A 19,574-nucleotide genomic window follows, 5' to 3' on the forward strand; every position below is an offset into this window, starting at 1 on the left:
GTAGGATTATGAACAACAGAATTTTCGTTATGTCCTATTTTGTGTGTAATTTCATAGGAAAACCTTGTTTCGGTGACAACTCTAAATGCACATATTCCTACAGATAAATTAATGTGCTCTTCCTAAGGTGCAACCAAACTGTACATTCAACATTCGTGTGTTCTCTATTCTTATAGGATTCAACTTGGCATACCATCTCGCTAAAAATGAACGGAGGGAGTAGCTATGGTCTCAGAGGAGGCAAAAGGGTTCATCCCCTCGTCGGCGACGCCGCTGGTCCGCTCCGCCTCCGGTGGCCTTGGGGCTTAGAGGTGTGGCGGACCACGGCCTTTCGCCGGCGGAGAGTTTCTGTTCTTTGTTAGGTTATTTTAAGTGTCTTCTTGGGGATGGTGAGGCGACGGCTACATCCTGAAGTTAGAATAAGATCCACCCCGTCTTATCCTGGCTCCGATGGTGTGTCTTGCATCGGCGGAGGGCGCGTGGAGTCGTGTATCCGGTGGATCTCATGGGATCCATTCGGTTTTCGTGTTCATTGGTGTTGTTTCAGGTCTGTCTCTTCCGATCTACGGTTGTCATCTTTAGCGACGGTTGCTGCTTTGGTGCGCTGGTCCTTTGGGGCCTTAGCACGACGACTTCCCGTTTGTCTACTACAACAAGCTCTACTACTACAAGTGTTGGCTGGCTCCGGTGGTGGAGGGCCAAGGATGGCGGCGTGTCTTCGGCTCACGTCATTGTGTGTAGTCGTCGCTAGGTGGTCCAAAAAAACTACTTGTATTTTTTGTTACTTTTGGGTCTGTTTGTACTGCTATTGATGATTATTAATAGATTGGCAAAATTTTCGCAAAAAAATAAAACTTGGCATACCATCCCTATCATATGTTCTCAAAATCGTGAAAACCAAAGAAGCATTAATGAATATGCAATTCTGCACCATACCGTATTTTTCTGAAAGTATTTTTTTAAACAAAGTAAAAGATTTACCATTTTTATTAATTAAGGAGAAATTTTAGAGCTCTTACAAACCACGACTTCACCAAAACAGGTCAAGCCCAAAACCTAAGTCTACTCTCGTGGCATTACATTACTCCAGGCCCTTGCCCCGGCTAAGCTCCACATTGCCACTTCCTCTTTTATTTTGGTTACAAGCATGTTCGAGGTGGAGGCGGTGTTCCGTAAAACGTGTGTGTTTCTTTTCTTCCATATTTGCCATGAAATCAATATTGTAAGGGACGTCGTGGCCTTTTTGCTTCGAATTGTTTGAAAATTGCATGTTGTAGGCCAGCTTAGACAAGTAGCATCCATCATTTGTGAGCTTCCAAGAAAGTGAATTCGGCGTGTTGGGGTTCAAGTACATTGTTTGAAGCATTTCCCAAAGGTTAGAAATTGTACAATGTATTCAAGGGAGAGACCGTCTTGTATGTCGACTTGTGTGACCCAAAAATTATCCTCCAATGCTTTGTTGACGGTGAATTTTTTCCGTTTTGATCCTTCCATCTATCCAAGAAGCCTCCCCAAAGAGCGGTTTCTTTCCATTCCCTATGATGACCTTTGTAGTCGCCGCAAAGAGATCATTGTATTGAGGAGTGCAAGGAGTACCTAGGCTGGCCCATGGCTTTGCTTTGTCATTCCATTCATGCCATAACCATCCCATTTAAAGAGCCGAAGCGAATTTTGTGAGGTTAAGGATCCCAAGTCATCCACAATATTTAGGTTCACACATCATTTTCCAATTAACTTTGCATTTCCCCAGTAACCTTGTCACAAGCTATCCAAAGAAGCCCTTCTAATACTATCAATCTTCATGAGGACCTCTATCGGGATGTTCATCACAGCGATGTAGTAGATGGCAATGCTAGTGAGGACCAACTTCACAAGGGTTGCATGGCCGGCCATGGTGACGTGCTTGCCAAGCCACGGGACAAGCTCGGCGGCCACTTTATCCTCCAAAGGTTGAAAGTGGATTCTCTTTAGCCTTGTGACCGTTAAAGTAGGCCTAAGTACTTCATTGGAAAATTTGTGCAATAAGCCAAAAAAAGCTTGGAGGATGTTGTCAAAGTCAAGACCCGCACACCTAATGGATGCCACTTGACTTTCTGTGTAATTTGTTCCGAACCCGGTGACGTCACCAAACTGATGCAAGGTGGAAGCTAGGAAGTTGATGTCATCCTTAATTGGAGCCATGAAAATAGTGGCATTGTCGGTGTAAAGGGACGTGTGAATCATGGGAGCTCTCCCCCAAAGCTTTTTAATATGCTCTTGGTCGGTGGCCTTGCAAGGATATGGTGTAGCGAATCGATGGCCAATACGAAAAGAAGCGGCGATAATGGGTCCTCTTATCTTAGCTCTCTACCATGCTTTATTGGGTCACCAGCAATACCATTGAGAATCACTCTTGAGAATGAGGTAGATAGGAGAGCACAACCCAATCACAAAATTTACTTGGGAAGCCCAAATGTTGAAGCATGTCCATCAAGTAACCCCATCTCACCGAATCAAAAGCTTTTTTTTATGTCAAGCTTGAATAAAAGTGTTGGTGTCATTGTTTTGCAACATGCCTGAGTAAAGGTTATAACATCAGTGATTTTGGAGTGTTGCATCTCTAATGCGCATAGGCTCATCTCCAGTTTCAGCATAAGAGCGGAGGGATATCGTAACAGTACCACGGGTGAAAAGACAGATTTTGTGTCTTTGTTCTCCGACCGCACTGTTATACAGTACTCCGTATTACGTTACACAGAACACCTTTCAAGCCAAATTAGCCAACTGCCAGTCACGACAAAGATAAAATCCATTTCTGCCCAACGAAATACTACTGTAAGCCTTGCCGCACAATATGTAACCAGGTTAACACAGCACCACAAAAACGCAGCATATAACACAGCACCACAAAAATGCAGCAGCTAACAAAACCAGCAGGCAGCAGCTAAAACAACCAGAATGTTCACACAGCAGAATAATAGGTACTCAAAATCATAACTAGCTTGACAAATTCTTCCGAGTGTCACTAACTTAAGGCAAAAGCTCTCATCCTTTAATTCCAGCATTTACAGGGTTCGAACTTTGGTGGCGGAATATACGGATCAAACCGATAATGACCTCAGGAAAAGGGCTTTGACAGGCAGTACTTTTAGGTCACCTAAGACACAGTTTGTCTCAAAAATATTTGTGCGGAACTGAGTCAAAGTCGTCGTAGTCGAATCCTCTTCCACGTTCCCTTCCACTCTGTGCCAGATTCATAGTTAGAAAACAACAAAGCAAAGTGACAATCGAGAGGAAAAATATATCTGCAAGTTTGGGCTAACCTTCATCAAAAACGCATGATCGCATGATATATTCTCATCAATTGAGGTCAGCTTCTTGGACAAAGCCATCAACCTGGAGAATATTTGTTAGAGCATTGAATCAGTCACAAAAAGACACCACTCCATGTTTAATTTTTTTTCATAGGTTAGATAAAACATTGTCCACGACTGCATGTGCCTATGAATGAATTCTCGAGAAAAACATGATAGCAATTCCGGTAACGTAAGTCGCCTACTCAAAAGAAATTAAGCAATGCATTAACTATATGTCAGATTCTCAACTGATCCTAAGTCAACTATGCATAAGGCAGGCCATTAGTGACTATAGAGGTCAACGACACTGATAATTTCAGAAATCTTCAAGTATGCACAGATTATAATTAACAGATAATTGTGGAAAATACAATGAACGTACCTTTGAATCGAAGAGTCAATATGCTCCACCATCTCACTACTCTTATATTGCTCAGGATCTTCATGAAAGCTGACCATGCCATCCTTCTGGTTTATCGTTGCATGTATCTCACCATCTTCAATCTGAATTGTAAAACAGTCAAAACTGTGTGATTCTATTTTGCATAGATGCTAAACACCACCAGACTGCAAATAAACAACACCTACCATCCTAAGTACATGCATCTCAGCTTCTTTCGGGGTGTTGAGTTGAACAGAGCTGGCAATGTCTTCAAGTGAAAGAGTTAGGTAGGTCTGGGTCAGCCTCTGGATGTTCCGCTTGTACATTGAGGAGAGCACTTGCTTCACGAGTCCAAGGTTGTTATCCTGAAAGAAAGGAGGAAAGGCAACAATCAAAAAAAAAAATCAACACATAGTACTTCACCATGAAAAAACTATTGACGAATAATATTAGCATGGACAGAAAAATTAATACAATTAGTTCCCAACAAGGAAGTAGCTGCAGCCCACAGCTCTGGGTATCCTGTAACAGACTGATACTAGTTCTGATAGACAACACAGGAAGGAAAAAATACTCACAGTTTCAAATTTCTCTGTGTTTGACTGGATGAACGTCTCCAACTCAGAGTAGCTACCATTGCCATAGCATGTAGACAGATCGACGTAAATCTGAAAATTAAACAGTATACAGCATGAACGCTTTCTGAAATACCTATAAAAGAATTTTCATGTAATTAAAAGGATAAAGTACATCATTAATACCAGAATCTAGCATGAATCAGTAAAAGATGTACTATTAGTGTAACGCAAAAAGAGTAAAGATGTATTAGTGTTAGGCTGTCGCATCTGGCGGTAGATGTGTGTACTAATTGTGTTAAACGTATCACATGAAGTTAGTTAAGTTTTAAAAGTGTAAGAAATGCACATAGTACAAAGAACCAACCAATTGTAGCTGATAGTGTAATGCAATCCACTGTCATCAAGTACAATGGGTGAATAACCACCATGAACAATTATCAGAACTAATCAATTTGACTACTGTGGCACCAAAACTAATTAGTGAACTAGGAATGGCAAGAAAGCCACCATAAACAATTATCGGAACTTAATTACTTGACTAGTTACACCAAAACCAATGAAGAAACTAGGAAGAGCAAATGACTCTCATTGCGTCAAACAACTTGAAAACAAGAGCATTTTATTTCACGTTATGCACTACAAATTATGATTTGCAGGATGGAAGTAAACCTGAGCATGATTTTTCAGGTTCCTCTGAGCAGTAGAAGATGCGTACTTCGGGAATGATGGAACCTGTTAAGCAAATTCAATATTCCCACATGAGCTTCAACTGAATCAATTAAGAATGTAACAAGGCATCTCAATATCTATGTGAACTAATCACCAGTAGAGCAAAAGGCACAATTACAGGAACCTTGGTTTTCCTTCCAAACAAATATTGATGGGCAACCGTTAATGATTTGGATATTTGTGCACTGATGCGGGGATCAGGAGCATATTATCAACTTTCTCTATTCACTAGCAAAAATTATATTCTTGTGCTCCCTACTTGTACTAACCAAAGATAACAAAAAAAAAGGGATTATGAATTTATGATCACCAATCAGTGATTGTATCAAGACTATTATGCCATCAAGGGAAGGAAAGAGGGCACACATATCAACTAGGAATGCCAATACATGTACTTTTGCCTCTTTTCAAGGACAAAGTGTTCCTGTACTAATCTAGAATTCGAGCATCTCAACTGTTGCATGCCTTTTACATTCTTATCTTATGTAAAGAACTTTCTTAATCTAGCAAGTGCTATATAGGAAGCATATAAGGATAGTTTGGTAACAAAGTTTTCTAAAACTGAAGTATATCAATACCGTAGTATTTTAGTGCCTGGAAAAGCAATACTTCGGTTTTTCTCCTTTCTCAGTTTTAGAAAAAGAGGGTCAGACCTCTTTATTCAATATACTTCAAAAAAACCACAGTTCTAGAGAATAGTTCAGTTTCAAAACCACAATATTTATCGGATCCAAAACACCTTACAAGTATTTAGTACTTCAGTATTTTTATAGAAACTGAAGTGTTCCATGAATACTTCAAAAAGTAGTTTGATGCCACACGAGGCCTAATGCAGTAGATCTAGACTAGTATGCCGTCATGAGAAGGAAAGAGGAGGGCATGCATAGCAACTTGGAGTGCCAATGTACTATCGCCTCTTTTCAAGGACAAAATATGTTCCTATACTAATGCAGTATTCGAGCATCTCGTCTGGTGCAATGCCTTTTACATCCTTATATCTTATATAAAGAACTACCTTGATCTAGCATGTGCTATAGGAAGCCTATAGGATCACTTTCCCTCCAAGTTTGTTTGTTTGATCAAATTAATATTCTCTATACATTGGTGTGGTCTTAGGTTACATTCGTTATATTTCCCTAAAAGAAATAATAATTGATCTTGAACCTAATCCCATAAGGCAACTTTTCCCTAAAAGTAGCATCATTAAGCAGTATAGGATGCAAGTGAAATACCTGTCCATTCTGAATGAGCGAAACCAGGACATACTTCTTGTAAGCCTCGATAGTAATTGCATTCAATGATGTCATTGGGGCAGTGACAGCCTGAAAAAAAAGGAAAATATATGTATTGGTATAAGCGATAAATGGGCAAACAACTAGCAAGAAAAGAAAACTAGGATAGGCAGAAGGCTCACATTGTGAAGAAGCTCCAATGCTTTCCGGAACTTCTTGAGCCCGATGTATATCATCCCCCTGAAAGACAAGGCAAACTAGTTAGTAAGCAAGCCGTGCATACTCAAATAGAAACCATATATATAAGCTATACAGGGAACTTAATCCCCCATACCCATAGTAGCAGTAGAGGAACAGGTCCTTTGGCTGATCAACTTCGAATATGTCGTCCTCCAGGACGCTCAGACCAGCCTTGTACTGCTTGGCCAGCAGGCAGAGGGTAAGGTACTCGGCGTGGAGCGGGGTGAGGTGCTCCGACGACGGCTGGACCTTGCGCACGGCGGCGCGCAGCGGCGCGATCCCCCTGATCGGCGCGTTGAGCTGCATGGCCTCGCTCTTGAGCACCTTGCACACGTTCAGAACTGCAACGGCAAACAGATTAAATTTCGAGAACAGTTAGATATATCCCCGGTGCGGAAACGATCTGGTTTGGGGAAAGTCGCGCAGGACGGACATTTGTCGGGCGACAGGCGTATCTGCTCGGCCGAGCAGGAGGTGAGGAAATCGGCGACGGTCGCGAGGAGGTCCCCGCCGGCGTGCGCCTTCAGGTTGGCTGGCGCCGAGAGGAAAGCGTCCCTGCAGAGAGCAAACGAAGAGGCGTCAGATGCGGAAGGGGTCGATCGACCGGAAGGGGGGATTAGGGCGACGGATTCGGATGGGGGTTAGGGTTTGGGTGAAGGGGAGGGGGGGAGGCGTACAGGAGGAAGAGGTAGCCGAGGGAGTGGGCGGCGGGGTGGAGCTGGGGGAGCAGGGGGAGGAGGGCGGCGGAGTGGGCGCGCAGGGCGTCGCCGTCGGCCTGCTTGAGGAGGCCGTGCAGCTGCGCCAGATCCTCAGGGCTCCCGGAGAGCGCCTGGATGTGCGCCACGAGCGTCTCCACCGACTCCATCGCCGCCGCCGCCGCCGGTAGAGGTGGGGTTTTGCCCTTGCTCCTCCTCGCCGCCTCGGGTTCGGGGTTTGGTTGGCGATGCGGCTTCTCGCCTGGTTTCGGTTTGGGGGAGGCGAGACGGGCAGACGGTGCTTTTGTGGGCACACGGGACGGGGCCGAAGGTGTCTTGTGCTTGGGATTTTACGTCAGACAATCTGGACCGTTCGTCGGTTTGGATCTGTGATCTGTACTGTTCATAGAGCCTCTACAAATAATTTTGACCAACTTTACAGAAACCCAAAATAGTAATGACAATATATAAGGCGTATTGTCTAACATAACCGCGGCCTCCTAAACCCAGCACCACCTCCACCTCCGCCTCCTATGTAGATCGATTCCCCCTTCTCTGGCCAGCCTTGCTAGCGTCGGGAGGAGGAAACCCAATCTATGTGTACAGTTTTTAATATAAATACCGGGGCCTTTTTTGGACGTCATCCACCTCGATAGAGATGGCATCGTCTACAATAACTAATATTCGGCACTTCATTCGACGACGAGATCTCCTTCCCGTTAATGGTGGTGTTGGGAGATTACACTTTTCTAGGTATAGACCTTTAGATCGTGCTTGGCTAGATTGATTTTGGATTTTTTTTTTTTGTTACCACGAGGATGATTGTCCTTGCAATATTTGTCTCGACTACCACATCCTCGATAATGATGATTTGTACTCTCAACTCCCTGGCGATGTGGACCAGGTTGTTGCGTTTCCAACAAGCTTATATAATCCCTTCATGTGTTTTACATTCTTATAGGCCTCTTTTGATTCATAGGATAGGAAAATCATATGATTTTGCCCTTGCATTCATATCATGTTCCTCCGGTTTTTCTATTCCTGTATATTTCCTATCTTGCGTTTCAAACAGGTCGGCTAGGGATGAGAAAATCTGTGTTGCATCCCACCCTGCATCATAACCTTCTAAATTTATTATTTTCTAGAATTTCAATGTAAATTTGTGTGCAAGATTTATTTGGCATTTACTTTTCTCGTAACGTGCGCTATGATACAGTATCCACCTATCTTACTCTAATCATATCTCTTCTTCCTAATTAAATACCACATCATTACTTTTATAAACCCATGATGCATGATACTACCTAAGAGCATCTCCAACAGACGCGCTAAAAGGGCGCGGTAAAAAAACCGCCGGTTTGCCGCGCGCCGCGCTGCTCCAGCAGAGGCGGGAAAAAGGCGCGCGCTAAAAAATTTGCCGCCCGCGCGCTTTCGCGCTATCCCGCGCGGGAAACTTGCCGCGTGCGATGGCGCGCGCGGTATAAACACGCCACGCGCGAGCGCGGGCAACTGTCACTTCCTCCACGCATCCCTCTCCCTCCTCGTCTCTCTCCCTCCCGCGCCGCTCCGCCTCCGGCCGCTCCGCCTCCTCCCGCGCCGCTCCGCCTCCGGCCGCTCCGCCTCCTCCCGCGCCGCTCCACCTCCGTCCGCGAGATGCCTCCGCGCCGCCGCCCCTCCTCCGGCTACCACGGCGTCCGAGCGCGGCCGAGCGGCCGGTTCGACGCGGAAATCCGCTCCGGCGAGGAGCGGATCCGCCTCGGCACCTTCGACACCGCGCACGAGGCGGCGCGGGCGTACGATGCCGTCGCGTGGCGGCTCGGCCGCTCGCGTCGGTCGATGAACTTCCACGATGTCTACACGCGGGAGCAAGCGGAGATGCCGGCGCCGCCGCCGCCGATGATCACGCGCGAACGGCAGCCGCCGGCGGCGGGAGCTCGAGCGGCGCCTCATCATCGCCGAGCGCGACGAGGCGCGCGCGCCTCGAATGGGCGCGCCGCTTCCCCGAGGACGTCGCCGCCACGGAGGCCTCTACGGCATCCACGCGCGTGGAGGAGGAGGAGAAGGCGGCGATGAAGGCGAAGAAGAAGGCGAGCCGCGAGAAGCGCCGCGCCGAGTCCGCGGCGAGGAAGAAGGCGAGGACCGACGCGGCGGCGAGGAGGAAGGAGGAAAGGAAGAACGCCGCAGGGCCGTCGACCGTCGTCCTCTCGTCCTCCTCTGACTTCCAGTACACGACGACGTCGACGCCGGTGTCGGACACGATACTGAGCAGCTCCGACTTCGACTGGGAGTCCGACGACAAGTCCGACGACCAGTAGTTTTATTTAGTATTTTCGTTTAAATGTCGCATTGTATCGTCGCACTTTAAATATATTCGTATTTTCGATCAAATTTCATAGTTTGTTTGATGAATTTTCAAAAAAAAACGGTCGGATTTAGCAGTTTGTGACGCGCGCGCGCTGCAAAATAGCGCCTCTGGCGGAGGTGCGTTTTTCGCACACCAACGCGCGCTGCAAAATACAGCCTCCGCCGGGGGCAAATTCGCTATGCCGCGCGCGAGCGGTATACAGCGCGCCCAATCGCCGATATAGCGCGCGAGATTTTACAGCGCCTGTTGGAGATGCTGTAAGATACTAGCGCTACGGCCATCCTTACTCTCAAAAATCAGGGTTGAACCAGACTCGTCACTCGTGGTTCAAATTTCAAAATAGACTTTTAATTTTGAAACAAAAAAAGATGCTGGTGGGCCGGACAAACATTTCCAGTTGCACTCCCACAAGGCCACAACACAGCCGGAGGCCCGGAACCGAGCTGAACCAGATCTCGCCGCCATCTGTCGCGGTGTCGCCATGGACCCGAGCCGGCCGCTCCTGCGGCGCGGCGCCTTCCTCTCCTCCGCCGCCCACGCCGTCGCCGCCGTCATCCTCATCGCCTTCCTCCTCATCACCCTCCTCCGCCTCCCGCCCCACTCGTCGACTCCCACCAAGACCAGGAGCAGGAATGCGAGCTCTCCTCCCCGCTGGACTGCGCCGACCCGCGCCTCTTCCACCTCATGACGCGCAGCGCCATCGACGCCTTCCCCGCCGTCCACTTCGCCCGCTTCGGCCGCCCCGTCCCCGGCGACCCGCCCGCCGCCTCCTGCGACATGGCCTGGCGCGCCCGCTCCAACTCCTCCTCCCCCACCACCAAGGACTACCGCCGCTTCACCATCTCCCTGACCCCCCGCACCTGCGCCCACTCCGTCGTCTCCATCGGCGACTACCACTCCGGCCCCAACGCCCGCAAGCCCCACCCCGACGCCTCCACCGCCGCCGCCCCGCCCCGCCCCCGCCGCGTCCCTCCTCCCGCGCCCAGTTCGCCGCCGCCGCCTACCTCTCCTACCACGGCGGCGGCGACCGCTGCCGCACTACACGCGCAGCCTCCTCTGCGCGCTCGCCGAGGCCCGCTACCTCAACCGCACCCTCGTCCTCGACCCCACCCTCTGCCTCGCCGCCGCCCACCCCACCCTCCTCGGGCAAGCTCCTCGCCTTCTACTTCGACGTCGACCACCTCCGCTCCTCCTCGGGCGCCGGCATCGTCGAGGAACCACGCTTCTGGGAGGACTGGGACAGGTGGGGGGCGCAGGGCCAGCTTGGGCTCCGCCTCGTCAAGGACGCCCACCAAGTTCTCCAAGGCCAAGGCCACCCTCATCGTCAGGAAATTCGGGGACGTGAACTACTGGTACCACGTGTGCGAGGGCAAGGCGGAGCGCGTGCTCGCCGCCCCGCCACACCTCGCGATACGCTTGGCGCCAAGCCTGATGAGTTGACGCCATCATCTCAAGTATGCAACCAGACTTCGATTCGGTCCATGCCGATGCCAATGCTGCTGAGGACAGAGGACCTCAAGTGGAAGATCGAGGAGAGCGTTGATGCGGGGCGGCAGGTGTATCTTGCGGGAGAGGGGGTCAACATGGTCCTGGCGGAGGCGCTTCAGGCAAATCACAGCAACCTGCATTACCTGGATCAGTTTCAGGGGCTCTGGGGGAAGGACAGCAAGTGGTTCTTGGACATGAAGAGGCTCAATGGTGGAGTCCCCGTGGAGTTTGACGGGTATATGTGCGAGCTAGTCGACAGGGAGGTCTTCCTCAAGGGGAAGAGAAGGGTCCAGGTGCAGCTTTGATTCTTCTCCATGATAAGCTGTTGAAGAACGTGAACATGCTTTTTTTTTTTTCAAGTGAGTCTTGTATAGATTGTGCCTCAGTTTGTTGTTAGGTTCGCCTGTAGTTGATTCAGTCAGTATCACTTTAGTTTGAGGAAAATTTTGGTAACCAGCAATGTATAGCTCAGTGCTGTTAAGAGTTCCTCTTCCACTCAATCGGTTAATTTCTTAGCACTAGATAGTCGTTGCTCATTTCCTCTAAGGAAATTTTGTACTAATTCACATGATCATATCCAATTGGCTAAATAGTTCCTTTCACGACTTTGTATTTCTCCAGTGCATTTCAACATATGATAGTTATGGCTTGTCCATGGTTTATAGCTTTATGATCTGCATGTGTTCTTGGAATCTATTCTTTAAGTGATGCCCAGAAATACAATCTGTGTCTTAATTTTATTGTCAGGTTCGTGTATAATGTATACCTTGGTGCTCATAAGAGCACCTTTTCCATTCATTAAATTGGTTTCTTACCATCACTGACAGCTGCCCATTTCCTGTAAGGAAATATCGTACTATTTCACATTATCATATCATTATGTCTATTTAGTTCATTTTATGACTTCGAGTTTCTGCAGTGCGTTTCAACTTATGGTAGGTACCAGTGGTTCAAGATTTATAGTGTTATCATCTACGTATGTGTTATGGGCATCTATTATGTAAGTGACTCACAGATGTAGAACCCACATAGGTGCTATGTGTTATGGATCTCCCACCTGCTTGCTAGTTACAACAATATGATGTCTTCCTTGATTCTCTAGATCCCATCCTTAATGGGAAAATTTCATCTTAATTCATGCAACATTGCTGCTTGACCTGCAATCCTGGTAACAACAGATATTTCTTTGGTAAGCAAGGAACATTTCTGTTGTGGAGTGACTAAAACAGCACATAGTGACATATTAACATGTGTTCTGGGCTATGGGACCTTCTCTGATCAAGACTTCATCTCAGTGTTTGATATTCTTTCCAGGTATGAGTTAATTATGTTATCCGCAGCAAGCACATTTTAAAATATAACTAGCTTATGTTGTTCTTGTTTCTTCACTATGCGCTATCTCTTCGATAGAGTGGATACGGTAGAGAAGAGATATCTGCAATAAAGCATATGTTCCAGATGTTATGCTTCTTTGTTTTGAGATAAACAGTGTATGTTCCTCGCTAAAATCATAAGCCATATTTTCTGTATGGCTTCTCGTAAATTCCTGATCAATAGAACTTATTGCTTGAGGTACTTGGACCAAAATATACTTACCCTCATGGGAACCTTTACAGCTGAGCTGCAACTTTGAGCAGAGATCGTCCAGCATGTGACGATCTAACAAAAGAAGGAAATAACAAGCTTCAACGACATTGTTGCTGTGATATTATGGCAGACATGCATTAGGTTGACTAAACATGCTGCTTAGTTGACATTCCATTCAGCCAAAAGATAAAGTGAGATAACCAACAATAATTCTACCTTTGTTAGGAATCCTGAAAGGGGTTATACCAAACACAGCAGGTCCTTCTCGCTGAACTGCTCTTTGCAGAACATCATGATCCAAAGATCGTCATCTAAGTCGCTCATATCTGGTAGAGTGGTTAGCACCTTATATCTTTGCAGGTATGCTAGGACCAGGGATAACTACTGGCAGGTAACAGTTAGCTTTTTGTTACTGTAGACCATAAAATTTGGTCATTTATTCGAGATAACAGTGAGGGTTGTTCCGGTTAATCTGAGATTTATCCCAGATCAAGTCTCCCCGGATTCCCGTGCCTGATCCATGGTCTATTCGGTGCATCCAAATATGTATCTTCCATGAAAATTTGAACTCAACTTTTTGTTTGAAAATTTGAACCTAACTTTAGTAATGCTGAGTATATAAGGATAACTTTTTACTTGTATTGTATCACCTCCAGATCAGGGGAATCAAAGAGGCCCGGAAAAGCTCCACTAGGCTACACTGCATGCATCGGTGTGTGGAAAAAGCTATAGATGGAGATGCAAAGGCAAAGCAAAGCTCAGGAAAGAAGAAAGGTGTCTGCACTGCATTGCATGGAGTAAAAGTAAAACCAACCAAATCTAACGTACAACACTCAGCAGGCAGAACAAGTCCAACTGTACTCTGCCCATCCTACATGTGCCCCATGTGGGCAGCAACACCAGGTCTTTTCCGTATTTCTTTCTTACCCAACACTCCTCTCCTCCTACCCTGGCCGTGCACAACACACCCTGTACAAAAGGGCTCTCGTTTTCTTCTGAACCCAGAGGAAGCACAAGAATACATCTCCAGTTCTATCCCTGAAACGCGAAGAGAAGGCAGCAGGTTTGTCCGTTTGTCCTACGATTTCGTGTTTGTCCCACATTCCAGTTCTGCTTACTTGTTCATATCTTGCTTGATCTCTGACTCTTCTGTTTCTGATATGACTGCAGTGTAAGTTCATCAGATTGATACACCCGTACATGTCGGAGGAGCCACTGAACAGAATGGAGGGGAGAGCCAGACGGCGTGCCAGCCCAGCCGGGATACGTGCCAGGCCTGCCAGGGTGGAGCCGGAGCCGCCGCCAACCAAGAGGTACGAGATAGGGACGGCGAGGATGGCGGTGGTGTACTACCTGTGCCGCAATCAACACCTGGAGCATCCACACTTCATGGAGGTTTCCCTTGCCTCCCCGCAAGGCCTCTACCTGCGAGGTTAGTTGCCACTGACACTCGATTGTTGTTGCTATTGGTCATTGTAGAGTGCCTTACCAGAATTGCAATTTGTTCAGATGTGATGAGCCGATTGGATGCCCTGAGAGGGAAGGGCATGGCAGCCAAGTATTCCTGGTCCTGCAAAAGGTATGCACGACATACCCATGGATCGAATTGCCGTCTCAAGATCCATCGTTTACTCAACATTGTATTGGTATTGATGATGCAATGATGCCATGCAGGAGATACAAGAATGGATTTGTGTGGCATGATCTGTCCGAGGGGGATCTGCTGCTGCCCGCACAAGGCACCGAGTACGTCCTCAAGGGCTCCGAGCTCCAACTTGACCAGTCGACACCAGGTATTAATTACACAAATAGCGAGCAACTGTGTTTTGTTCCTGGATCCACCGCTTATAAGTAGATACAGTTTCAGATCATCAGCAGGATAGTAGTGCAAACAATGCAAAGGTTCAGCTTCCCAAGCCAGCTCAGCAGCAAGAGTCGCCTCGTTCTACTGGAACAAATCAAGGGTGGCCTTCAACGTGTACATCTCCTGCTCCTACTACTGAACCTGCTGTTCCAGTCGTCAAAGAAGAGGCAGTACCACTGTCATCTCCTCGTGTTGCTGTTGTTTCAGCCACCAAAAAGACAGTGCCACCACCAGCATTGCTGTCACCACCATCTGCTTCCACCATCGGGTACGACGAGCAATGCAGAATGCCACATTCAGGCTCCTCAAACGACTCGTCCCCCAAGGCGAGCATGCCGTCCTCAGGCGCAAGCTCACCTGGCCTCAACAATCAGGCGGCAGCGCACGACGCGGCCACACAAACAGATGATAAAGCGAGACGGGACAGCACACAGCATCAACAGGGACAAGACACGGCAGGAGTAACCCCGGAAAACCCAGAAATCGTCTGCGAGTCCCACTCCAAGCGTCGAGCTGCAGCAGAGCAACCTTCTGGTAGAAGGAGTGGCACGCTGCAGTCGCTGATAAGGGCTGAAGCAGCCGGCAGGAGGAGAGGTCTGCTGGAGGAGGATGAAAGAACTGCCACGATCTCCGTCAGCGGCAGGCTGAAGCCGGCCAACCTGCTCATGTGCCTCATGACCTGCGGGCCGCACAACCCTGGCTCTGGCCTCGTTCGGACCTCCAATAAGCAGCGGTTCACGAGGCTCGAGTACCCGTCGTCATCTCCAGAGCTGTACCCTCTTGGCGAGCTGAAGCCTGGGACTACTAGTGCGTTCACCGCCGGAGGTTCAGAGACAGAGAATTCCGCGAGTAACCGGCTCGACAGTGCTTCGGGCAAGCTTAAACCCTCTTCGTCTCGCGGTCACCAGGATGGGTATGTGCACCGGTCGCCCTCTACATCGTCGGTACTGACATATTTACGCTGATTTCTCTTTACACTGGATTGATTTCGCAGAGTCTGCGAGGAAGCACACCCGTCGGCTAACCCGTCCAGGAGCGCGAGCAACAATACTTTTAAGGCTGTGTCGTTCCACGATGAAAATGAGAAAGGGGTCAAAATGGAAGAAAGGCAGTAGAGTGGTATAAAATTGTATCTGAAGACTTTAGTAGTATTGCTCTTTTCATATTTGAGTAGTCTGTATTTAAGAGTATACATGAAACTGAACATGAACTACTACTACTGCAAGATTTCTTCGGGAGCTCTGGTTGTGATGCACTAATTGATTGCTCCAAGAAACTCAGTGCCAATGCAATGAAATTGGGTGCGGTTCCTTCTTTGTTTCGCTGTCAATTAGGTGTGCAGGAAAAGTATCTAGAAAGTACTTGGGGTTTTAGTAGCTACGACTCTGCTGCTGGTAGTTGTAACAAAGTGCACTTATATTGGTTACCAGAAAATTACAATTATATGATCTTTGCTTTGAGAAGAAGTTACTCCTGATAAGTGGAGTGGGAGAAGGGTGTATAGTGCAAACGCAAGATGAGATTCAGATCTGACACCCAGCTATCACTACGTCAGAGTACTAGATCTACCAGTCGTCTTTCACCAAATCAATGAGGCCGTAGAGCGTACTCCAATCCCCTCCCAGGCTACACGACTGTGGCCACAGGTTATACTCACGAAATACTGGACCGGCTCCATTGGCAAGTACTCCGTACCACGAACGACAGCTTAGACAGTGAAGCAGCACATTGATTTTAAAGCTTAAACACTGATGCAGCACATGGATTTTAAAACTTAAACACGGAACTGGCGCAGGATGTACATCAGACTATACAGCCCAATGCCAAAGGTAGTGGCCGACCTCCATGAAAAGACCCATCAGTTTTGCTGCTTACCAGTTACCATACACGTCTTGGTCTCATGTTCTTCCCTGGTATCTTCAGGGCTTAAAAAGCACACATTAGGACATGATAGATGCGCACGAGAAAACGCATAATAACTTGCTTTTCGGTGATTGAAAAGCAACTAATACTGAGCGAAACTGGTACTCAAAACAACAGACCAGCAGAGACTGTCGCTCCGCACACTTGCACGTTAAATACTCTCAGTTACAAACATATAAGCAAGCATGTCTACAAAATCGCTTACACTTTATCTATTACAAAAAGGAACAAAGCACCATATCCGCCTGGCTACTCGAGGGGGCAGAACTCACAGAACAATTATACTGGTACTCAAGACAACAGCACGGCAGAGAGCCTGGCACACCGTAGACTTGCATTTGCAAGTTCAATACTCAGTTACAAACATATAAGCAAGCGCGTCTACAAAATCGCTTACATTTTATCTATAGCAGAAAAGGGCGAAATACCACAGCCACTGAATCCTCAGGGACTTAAACTTATAGTTATACTACGTACGTTACGTACGTCGCAGGCGTGGATCACAATGTAGATCCTTAACACTCAGTGGACACTATTTACGCGGTGAGTTTGTGTGGTGTCGGGGATGGGTCTAGATGCTGGAGCTGCAAGGCGCTGACGAGCCCCTGCCAGGTTTCCCCAGGGCGAGCTGATGTCTTCAACTCCACAAGCTTTCTGTGTTTCTTGTAGTAATCTTCCAGCTGCTTGGCCTGCAACATTGAGAGTTACATATTACTAGAAGTAATCACGCATTCACACCATCAGTACAGTTGTAATAGCGCAAAACCCAATATATATGTTTACGATTTGGCTTTTATTGTGTTTCAGGGAGCATAAGATACTACTGGCATTGTCAGATAAATTTTAAGTCTAGTCCCGTGCCTCGAGTGCAAAGCAAATTGAGAATTATCCTAACTAGATATATGGCTTCAGAAGGGTTGGCCAAGCTGAAAAATACCTGCTCAGCATAAGCACGCATCTTCTCCATCCTTGGGTTCTCCAGGCCTACTATAGAAGCAGGTTGTGCCTGAGCATGCCAAGTCGGGCTTCCAAGGGAGAGATTACGCTCCCTAGAAACCGGACTGCTGGCATCAAAAAGCTGCCCACAATGGGTACAGATGTCACCCCCAGAACGCCTCTTCATGAAACAGTTATCAGCACATTTGAAGTTCAGAACCAAGTCGATATCCACGATCTCATCAAGAATCTCCTGAAATATGAGACTAGTCAGAACGCTGTAAGTAACTAACCACCAAGGCATTTCATTGTCTAGGCTAACTGGTTAACCACATGGTAACAGTAAGTATGTTCTTTTGCTCAAGCATACAAGGTAACTAGGAACCTACAGCTTGCATACGAGTGCGTGGGATTCCATCGAGGATGAATCCAGTTTCACCCTTGTTGTATCCGTCCTCAAGACGCTTTGTCAGCAATCCGAATATGATATCCTCGGGCACAAGCTTCCCTTCATTCACCGAATTAGCAATCTGTTGGTATGCAATGGAAAAAAGCAGTTTAGCACCATACAATAACCACAAAAACCACAACCAATTGTCGTTACATTTTCGAAGTACTGGTACAATTGTTATATAATAGTGTCCAATTTTAAAATGGTTCTCATTGTCTAGGGTTGGGAAACTCTACCAACTACTCTCCAGCTGTCTAGGTAGAACAAGAAGGCCAGACAAATGCAGGGCAAATTGGAAGCATGCATAACTGCATATGCAGACGGCTGCCATCCACAAGACACCAGTATAGAATGTTCCAAACTTGCTTATGTAACCCAAGCAATGTGGACTTCTCGAATTGCCCCTAGAATGCCATCTGAACATAAGCAAACTACGTGGTCGCCATCGTGGTAACCTGCGAAGAGGAGGATGCAGGGAAAGACATGACCGCCACACTCCCCTCCCAGCATTATACGGTCCAATGTAAGCATACAAAATGCAAAGAAGATACTCGTGTGATATTGTTGGCGCCGTGGCATTTAATTAAGGACTAGGAAATTGTGGCCAAGGAAAAGTCTTTTGATTCGTGTAATACTTGGTGGGGAACAAACGAGGAAAAGTTGAAGAACTTTTGCTCGTCCAGAGAAAAGTTGTGGTCTTGGAGAGCTCGGGGCCGGATATCGCACAGGATCACATGAGTCCCTCGGCAGGTCACGGGAAATTTCGAGAAGCGCCCAGGAAATTGACCGCGGAGGCTTGGGTTAAGTGGAGAAAAGGCGCAGCTCTTCATTCCTGAATCAGGCAATTGGTTGGCGGAAATGTTTTTCAGATACCGAAACGCCTGGAAGATCTCAAAGATTACTGAGAGAGCATAGACTTGAGAAGAATTTGCGCCGCCGATCCGGCTCAGGGGATTCAGGTTGACCCGTGATCGCGAAATCGATAGAGGGGGGACGAAGGGCAGCTCGAAAGGAAATACTAGAGAAATCGGACAATTGGTAGCGGGGACGAGGGCGAACCTTCTTGTAGAGCGAGGAGGTGGGGCTGAGCTCCTGCCGGACGAGCGTGCCCATGGAGATGTAGGGCACGGCGAGCACCTCGGCGAGGCGCGCGGCGTGGGCGTGCTTCTGCGGGCCGGGGCGGCCCATGACCACCCACTGCACGCCCGCGGGCCCGCCGCCGGCCGGGAAGGACTCCGCGGCGGGCGCCGACGCGCGGGCCCGCTGCCGCCGCGCCTCCTCCTCCTCCTCCTCCCACTCGGACCAGCACTCGTCCTCGGCCAGGGCGGCCGCCGAGGACGCGAGCGTCCGGTGGTGCCGCGCGGCCGGGGCCAGCGCGCGGGAGAGGGATCGGGCGGCGCCGGCGAGCCGCAGGAGGCCGGCCATTGCTGATGCGGCGGCGGCGGCGGCGGCTAGGGTTTGCGCGGCGTGGGGGGTTTTGGGGGTTGGTGCGCGTGGGGAGATCGTGGGGCTGGCAGCTCCTTTGAGATGGAAATTGCAGGGAGCTGCTTTGTTTTCTTTATTATATGTGCTGGTGGCCTATGGAGCTGCGAAAGGGACACGCGAGATTTCTCTTCTTTTTTTTTGAGAATTTCTCTGCATTCATATCACGAAAAGATACAAATTTGTTGACCCTTACAAGCACAGAGAAACACAAATACAAAGGACCAAGAACACCCAGAACACCCTAAGACCACCATAACCCATGAAGATCTCCGAGCCCCGTGTCA

At 48.0% G+C, this 19,574-nt stretch overlaps 3 protein-coding genes and 1 pseudogene across 3 annotated transcripts; 2 read left to right on the top strand and 2 right to left on the bottom strand.

Moving 5' to 3' along the window:
• Nucleotides 1-2,999: 2,999 nt before the first annotated feature.
• On the bottom strand, nucleotides 3,000-7,376 carry LOC124689650 (COP9 signalosome complex subunit 3-like). The gene is made up of 11 exons (XM_047223147.1): nucleotides 7,174-7,376; nucleotides 6,930-7,051; nucleotides 6,591-6,837; nucleotides 6,439-6,496; nucleotides 6,257-6,346; nucleotides 4,965-5,027; nucleotides 4,296-4,385; nucleotides 3,924-4,082; nucleotides 3,718-3,839; nucleotides 3,303-3,375; nucleotides 3,000-3,222 (listed from the first exon to the last, which is right to left on the bottom strand). The coding sequence occupies exons 1-11, from the start codon at nucleotides 7,359-7,361 to the stop codon at nucleotides 3,154-3,156; spliced, it is 1,281 nt and encodes a 426-aa protein (XP_047079103.1). The 5' UTR covers nucleotides 7,362-7,376; the 3' UTR covers nucleotides 3,000-3,153.
• Nucleotides 7,377-10,037: 2,661 nt separating this feature from the next.
• On the top strand, nucleotides 10,038-11,349 carry LOC124654813 (annotated as a pseudogene).
• Nucleotides 11,350-13,618: 2,269 nt separating this feature from the next.
• LOC124654820 (protein SOSEKI 3-like) lies at nucleotides 13,619-15,610 on the top strand. Its single transcript, XM_047193805.1, has 6 exons — nucleotides 13,619-13,694; nucleotides 13,802-14,063; nucleotides 14,141-14,210; nucleotides 14,306-14,424; nucleotides 14,493-15,408; nucleotides 15,490-15,610. The coding sequence occupies exons 2-6, from the start codon at nucleotides 13,832-13,834 to the stop codon at nucleotides 15,608-15,610; spliced, it is 1,458 nt and encodes a 485-aa protein (XP_047049761.1). The 5' UTR covers nucleotides 13,619-13,694; nucleotides 13,802-13,831.
• Nucleotides 15,611-16,520: 910 nt separating this feature from the next.
• LOC124683108 (probable adenylate kinase 7, mitochondrial) lies at nucleotides 16,521-19,239 on the bottom strand. The gene is made up of 4 exons (XM_047217682.1): nucleotides 18,865-19,239; nucleotides 17,744-17,884; nucleotides 17,356-17,607; nucleotides 16,521-17,107 (listed from the first exon to the last, which is right to left on the bottom strand). The coding sequence occupies exons 1-4, from the start codon at nucleotides 19,228-19,230 to the stop codon at nucleotides 16,955-16,957; spliced, it is 912 nt and encodes a 303-aa protein (XP_047073638.1). The 5' UTR covers nucleotides 19,231-19,239; the 3' UTR covers nucleotides 16,521-16,954.
• Nucleotides 19,240-19,574: the final 335 nt, after the last annotated feature.

Source organism: Lolium rigidum, chromosome 1 (genome assembly GCF_022539505.1).
Source record: "Lolium rigidum isolate FL_2022 chromosome 1, APGP_CSIRO_Lrig_0.1, whole genome shotgun sequence".
In the NCBI taxonomy this organism is placed as follows: Eukaryota; Viridiplantae; Streptophyta; class Magnoliopsida; order Poales; family Poaceae; genus Lolium; species Lolium rigidum.